At 45.6% G+C, this 7,456-nt stretch overlaps 1 protein-coding gene across 1 annotated transcript in view; it reads left to right on the top strand.

The window, feature by feature from the left end:
* The first annotated feature begins 4,466 nt into the window (after positions 1 to 4,466).
* xylt1 (xylosyltransferase 1) overlaps positions 4,467 to 7,456 on the top strand; it is a 133,591-nt gene continuing 130,601 nt past the window's right edge. Inside the window, exon 1 of the mRNA XM_062964580.1 lies at positions 4,467 to 4,766. Within this exon, the coding sequence (XP_062820650.1) occupies positions 4,467 to 4,766 (300 nt within the window). The remainder of the gene's footprint in view (positions 4,767 to 7,456) is intronic.

Here is a 7,456-nt window from a genome sequence, read left to right as displayed (position 1 = left end):
TGCCTCTCCTCCAGAGTAGAAACAAGTAAGAAGCCTCCATAAAGCTCGCACCTGCCTGCAGCTGAGTGCCTCTCCTCCAGAGTAGAAGCAAGTGAGAAGCCTCCTTAAAGCGTGTGCCTGCCTGCAGCTGAGCGCCTCTCCTTCAGAGTAGAAACAAGAAGCCTCCTTAAAGCGTGTGCCTGCCTGCAGCTGAGTGCCTCTCCTCTAGAGTAGAAACAGGTGAGAAGCCTCCTTAAAGCGTGTGCCTGCCTGCAGCTGAGCGCCGAGCGCCTCTCCTCTATAGTAGAAACAGCTTAAATGCCTAAAATTACAGGAAGGGGAGCCTGGGAAGCTCTTCCCCTATAATGGGCTGATAGAAAATGGATCCCCCCCCCCCCGCCCAAAGCGAAAACAGATATCTGCCTTCCCGATTTCGGAAAGCTCCAAAAAAACAGATCGGGGCCTTCACGGAAAGCCAGGACACGAAACGAGTCAAGGTTTACTCGGAGTGCACATGCCTAATTTCCCAAGACTTTCACTCAGGTTGGTAGCAGCTAGGCAAGCAAAAACTGCATAGAAACTATGGTGAAGAGGGGAGAAAGCTCATGGGAAGAGGATCTCTGAAACATGTATGTATTTCCACATGTGTGCAGCCCCTGACTCCTAAGCCATCATCTCACGGAGCCCTTGGAGCCAAAAACGTGGCTTATCTCTGCACCAGAGGCACTTTCTTTACCGAAATCCCATTCTTATAAAAATGCTTGGAGTGGAATATATATATATTTCATAGAGAATGTAAAATCACACACACGAGGAGGAGTCAAAAACGTTATAAATGAGTAGAACACCGTTGACTGTTGTGCCATGTTTGGCCTAAAGGTGGCATCTGGAGAAGAGGCTTTCAGAGGCGAAATTGAAGGAGATCTTATGATTCGTTGTATCCGGACTTGGTTTGCTGCACGTCAATCAGCAAACAGTGCAAATGATCAAGGTTATAACCGTCCCCACACTTGAACAGCTTCAGCACTCCACTTCTGCAGTGATTAAACCACTCTGGATGTTTTTCAGTGGAGGCTGGATGGCCATCTGTCAGGAGGGCTTTGACGGTGCATTCCGGCCTGGCTGATGAAGAGGTTGGACTAGATGCTCTTTGGGGGTGCCTTCCAATATTGGTGAAGTACAGACTAGCTGGAGGCTGGACTAGATGGCCCATGGGGTCTCTTCCAATTCTGATATAATAATAATAGAAGTTGGATGATCATCTGTCAGGGGGGCTTTAGTTGCTCTTTTCCTGCATTAAGAAGCTGGACTGGATGGCTCTTGGGGTCTCTTCCAACGATGATTCAATAATAATAATAATAATAATAATAATAATAATAATAATGAGGCTGGATGGCCTCTTTAAAGTGTGTGCCTGCCTGCAGCTGAGCGCCACTCCTCTAGAATAAGATACGGCTTTAATAAATTGCCTCCTTTAAATGCCTTGGAAAGAGTGTGTTTGGCATGCACGCCTGGGAGAGAAAGCATGTGCCTGCCTGCAGCTGAGCGCCTCTCCTCTTGTGTAGAAACAGGTAAGAAGCCTCCTTAAAGCTGGTGCCTGCCTGCAGCCGAGCGCCTCTCCTCTAGAATAAGATACGGCTTTAAGAACTTGCCTCCTTTAAATGCATTGGAAAGAGTGTGTGTGGCATGCACGCCTGGGAGAGAAAGCATGTGCCTGCCTGCAGCTGAGCGCCTCTCCTCTTGTGTAGAAACAGGTAAGAAGCCTCCTTAAAGCTGGTGCCTGCCTGCAGCCGAGCGCCTCTCCTCTAGAATAAGATACGGCTTTAAGAACTTGCCTCCTTTAAATGCCTTGGAAAGAGTGTGTGTGGCATGCACGCCTGGAAGAGAAAGCATATGCCTGCCTGCAGCTGAGCGCCTCTCCTCTTGTGTAGAAACAGGTAAGAAGCCTCCTTAAAGCTGGTGCCTGCCTGCAGCCGAGCGCCTCTCCTCTAGAATAAGATACGGCTTTAAGAACTTGCCTCCTTTAAATGCCTTGGAAAGAGTGTGTGTGGCATGCACGCCTGGAAGAGAAAGCATATGCCTGCCTGCAGCTGAGCGCCTCTCCTCTTGTGTAGAAACAGGTAAGAAGCCTCCGTTAAATACTTCGGAAAGAGTGCTGCAGCCGAGCGCCTCTCCTCTAGAGTAAGATATTGCGTCCTTTAAATACTTCGGAAAGCGTGTGGGTGGTATGCAGGCCTGGGAGAGAAAACGTGTCTGCCTGCAGCCGAGCGCCGAGTGTGGGTGGTGTGCAGAACAAGAAGCAGAGGCTGGAGGATGGCTAGCCTACTCTCTGTGGGGCCTTTGGTTGCTTGTTTCCTGTGTGTAGGCAGCAGACAGGACTTGGAGGGGATGGAGGGAGGTGTGGGAGAAGCAGGAGCAACAGCAGGGGCGAAGACTAGGAGGAGAAGGAGGATGAGAAGGAAGAGAGAGAGGAGGAGGAGGAGGAGGAGGAGGAGGAGGAGGAGAACCATTTATTTATTTATTTATTTATTTATTTACAACATTTATATTCCGCCCTTCTCACCCGAGGGGACCCAGGGCGGCTTACAAAAATTGGCAAAATTTAATGCCCAAAATACAATCATAAAAACAAAACAATAAGAGATCTATTAATAACATTGTTAAAACACATTATAAAACCTTAAAAACGTATATATAATTAATACCATTCGTCCCGAGATCCTCATTCTACATCCTTAAATCAGTCCATGTCAACTTTGCCATTTACTCATCAAAAGCTTGGGCGCATAACCATGTTTTCACGGCCCTTCTGAATCCCAGCAGGGTAGGAGCCTGTCGGATATCTCCGGGGAGGGCGTTCCACAGTCGGGGAGCCACCACCAAGAAGGCCCTGCCCCTCGTTCCCACCAGCCGCGCCTGTGAGACAGGTGGGACCGAGAGCAGGGCCTCCCCAGACGATCTTAGTGATCATCTGGAGAGGCTTCAAACGACAGGAAAGGAGATTCCACCTGAACACCAGGAAGAACTTCCTCCCTGTGAGAAGGGCTGTTCAGCAGTGGAACTCTCTGCTTTGGAGGGAGTGTGGTGGAGGCTCCTTCTTTGGAGGCTTTTCAGCAGAGGCTGGATGGCCCTCTGTCGGGGGTGCTTTGAATGCGATTTCCTGCTTCTTAGCGGGGGGTTGGACTAGATGGCCCTTGAGGTCTCTTCCAACTCTATGATTCTATGATTCTATGAGAAGGAGAGAGCGGAGGAGGAGGAGAAGGAAGAGAAGAAGGAGGAAGGCGAGAAGGAGGAGGAGGAGAAGAGAAGAAGAGAGAAGGAGAGGGAGGAGGAGGAAGAGAAGGAAGAGAAGGAGGAGAAGGAAGGGGAGAGAGAGGAGGAGGAAGAGAAGAAGAGAGAAGGAGAGAGAGGAGGAGGAGGAGGAAGAGAAGGAGGGGAGGAGGAGGAGAAAGAGGAGAAGAAGAGGAGAAGGAGAGAGAGGAGGAGGAGGATGAGAAGGAGAAGAAGAGGAGGACGACGAGAAGGAAGAGAGAGAGAGGAAGAAGAGAAGAAGGAGGAGAAGAAGAAGGAGAAAGAGAGAGAGGAGGAAGAGAAGGAAGAGAAGGAAGAGAAGGAAGAGGATTGGAGGAGAAGGTGGAGGACGAGAAGGAAGAGAGACAGAGTGAGAGAGGAGGAGGAGGAGAAAGAGAGAGGAGGAGGAGGAAGGCAGAAGAGGAGGAGGAAGAGAAGAAGAGAGAAGGAGAGAGAGGAGGAGGAGGAGGACGAGAAGGAAGAGAGAAGGAGAGAGAGGAGGAGAGGAGGAAGGGGAGAAGAAGAAGAAGAAGAAGAAGAAGAGGAGGAGGAAGAGAAGGAGGGGAGGAGGAGGAGAAGAAGAGAGAAGGAGAGAGAGGAGGAGGAGAAGAGGAGGAAGGGGAGAAGAAGAAGAAGAAGAAGAAGAAGAAGAAGAAGAGAAGGAGGGGAGGAGGAGGAAGAGGAGGAGGAGGAAGAGAAGGAGGGGAGGAGGAGGAGAAGAAGAGAGAAGGAGAGAGAGGAGGAGGAGAAGAGGAGGAAGGGGAGAAGAAGAAGAAGAAGAAGAAGAGGAGGAGGAGGAGGAAGAGAAGGAAGAGAAGAAGGAGGAGGACGAGAAGGAGAGAGAGGAGGAGGAGAAGAGGAGGAAGGGGAGAAGGAGAAGAAGAAGAAGAAGAAGAGGAGGAGGAGGAAGAGAAGGAAGAGAAGAAGGAGGAGGACGAGAAGAGAAGGAGAGAGAAGGAGAGAGAGGAGGAGGAGGAGGAAGAGAAGGAGAAGAAGAGGAGGAGGAGGAGGAGGAGGCGCGAGAGAGGGAGGGGCGGGGGGGTCTGCTCCTGCTCGGGCCCCTCCCCTTCTTGCCTCCCCCTCCCCTTCCTCCCTGTGACGTCTCTCTGCCTGAAAGACAGAGAGGCGGCGGCGGCGGTGCTGGGCGCTGCGAGAGCCTCCTCCTCCTTCTCCTCTGCTGGGCTCCGGCTGCGAAGATGGTCCTCTCCTCTTCTTCTTCTTCTTCTTCTTCCTCCTCTTCCTCCTCTTCTTCCTCTTCCTCGCCCTGCGCCCGCCGCCTGGCCCGCGGCTCTCCGTCGGCGCTGTTCGTGGCGCTCTCGGTGCTTCTCCTCCAGAGCCTGGTGGTCTGGAATTTCAGCGGCCTCGAGGAGCGCGCGCGGCGGGAGGAGCCCGGGCCCTTAGCCGGAGGCTTCCGGAGCAGCAGCAGCAGCAGCAGCAGCAACAGCCGGCAGCGGAGGGAGAAGCGCAGCCCCGGGGCCCGCGCGGGGAAGGCCCAGGTCAGACTCATGGATTGATTGACAGGCGCCCCCAGCTGTGCTCCAGGCGCCAGCTTCAGCCTTCCCTCCAGGTGTTTTGGACTGCAACTCCTACCATTCCTAACAGCCGCTAGGCTGTTAGGAATGGTAGGAGTTGCAGTCCAAAACACCTGGAGGGAAGGCTGAAGCTGGCCCATCTGAATCCCGATGCAGAAGAGAATTATTATTATTATTATTATTATTATTATTATTATTATTATTATTATGAAAGGGATGCCATAAGGAAGAGAGCTGTGAGAGCTGTTCAGCAGTGGAACTCTCTGCTGTGGAAGGGAGATGGGGTGGGATAGGGAAGGCTGAAGCTGACCCATCTGAATCTCTATGCAGAAGAGAATATATATATATATATATATATATATACATATATATTATAATTATTATGAAAGGGATGGCATAACGAAGAGAGCTGTGAGAGCTGTTCAGCAGTGGAACTCTCTGCTGTGGAAGGGAGATGGGGTGGGATAGGGAAGGCTGAAGCTGACCCATCTGAATCTCTATGCAGAAGAGAATATATATATATATATATATATAATTATTATAATAATAATATTATTATTATTATTATTATTATTATTATTATTATGAAAGGGATGCCATAAGGAAGAGAGCTGTGAGAGCTGTTCAGCAGTGGAACTCTCTGCTGCAGAAGGGAGATGGGGTGGGATAGGGAAGGCTGAAGCTGACCCATCTGAATCTCTATGCAGAAGAGAATATATATATATATATATATATATATATACATATATATTATAATTATTATGAAAGGGATGGCATAACGAAGAGAGCTGTGAGAGCTGTTCAGCAGTGGAACTCTCTGCTGTGGAAGGGAGATGGGGTGGGATAGGGAAGGCTGAAGCTGACCCATCTGAATCTCTATGCAGAAGAGAATATATATATATATATATATAATTATTATAATAATAATATTATTATTATTATTATTATTATTATTATTATGAAAGGGATGCCATAAGGAAGAGAGCTGTGAGAGCTGTTCAGCAGTGGAACTCTCTGCTGCAGAAGGGAGATGGGGTGGGATAGGGAAGGCTGAAGCTGACCCATCTGAATCTCTATGCAGAAGAGAATATATATATATATATATATATATATATATATATATATATTATTATATTATTATTATTATTATTATTATTATTATTATTATTATTATTATTAAAGGGATGCCATAAGGAAGAGAGCTGTGAGAGCTGTTCAGCAGTGGAACTCTCTGCTGTGGAAGGGAGATGGGGCGGGATAGGGAAGGCTGAAGCTGACCCATCTGAATCTCTATGCAGAAGAGAATATATATATATATATATATATATATATATATATATATATATATTATTATTATTATTATTATTATGAAAGGGATGGCATAACGAAGAGAGCTGTGAGAGCTGTTCAGCAGTGGAACTCTCTGCTGCGGAAGGGAAATGGGGTGGGATAGGGAAGGCTGAAGCTGACCCATCTGAATCTCTATGCAGAAGAGAATATATATATATATATATATATATATATATTATATTATTATTATATTATTATTATTATTATTATTATTAAAGGGATGCCATAAGGAAGAGAGCTGTGAGAGCTGTTCAGCAGTGGAACTCTCTGCTGCAGAAGGGAGATGGGGTGGGATACAAAAATAAAGTTGTTATTATTATTATTATTATTATTATTTTAAGGAATGGCATAAGGAAGAGAGCTTTGAGAAAAAAATATATATATATATATCCATATACAGAGACATCCTAGTCCACTCAGGGAGATGGGGTGGGATATAAAAATAAAGTTATTTTATTATTATTATTATTATTTTAAGGAATGGCATAAGGAAGAGAGCTTTGAGAGAATATATATATATATATCCATATATAGAGACATCCTAGTCCACTCACAGAGATGGAGCGGGATATAAAAATAAAGTTATTATTATTATTATTGTTATTATTAAAGGAATGGCATAAGGAAGAGAGTTGTGAGAGCTGTTCAGCAGTGGAACTCTCTGCTGCGGAAGGGAGATGGAGTGGGATATAAAAATAAAGATATTGTTATTATTATTATTATTATTTTAAGGAATGGCATAAGGAAGAGAGCTTTGAGGAAAATATATATATATATATATATATATATATATATATATATATATATATATATATCCATATACAGAGACATCCTAGTCCACTCAGGGAGATGGGGTGGGATATAAAAATCAAGTTATTTTATTATTATTATTATTATTTTAAGGAATGGCATAAGGAAGAGAGCTTTGAGAGAATATATATATATATATATATATATATATATATATCCATATCCATATATAGAGACATCCTAGTCCACTCAGGGAGATGGGGCGGGATATAAAAATAAAGTTATTTTATTATTATTATTATTATTATTATTATTATTAAAGGAATGGCATAAGGAAGAGAGCTGTGAGAGCTGTTCAGCAGTGGAACTCTCTGCTGCAGAGTGTGGTGGAGGCTCCTTCTTTGGAGGCTTTGAAGCAGAGGTTGAGCTAAATGGGCCGGCAGAACCTTGGATAAGCGAATATCTTGGATAATAAGGAGGGATTAAGGAAAAGCCTATTAAACATCAAATTAGGTTATGATTTTACAAATTTAAACACCAAAACATCATGTTAT

This window comes from Anolis carolinensis, unplaced genomic scaffold, assembly GCF_035594765.1.
Source record: "Anolis carolinensis isolate JA03-04 unplaced genomic scaffold, rAnoCar3.1.pri scaffold_13, whole genome shotgun sequence".
NCBI classification, from domain to species: Eukaryota; Metazoa; Chordata; class Lepidosauria; order Squamata; family Dactyloidae; genus Anolis; species Anolis carolinensis.
This window is presented reverse-complemented; position numbering and strand designations above follow the sequence as displayed.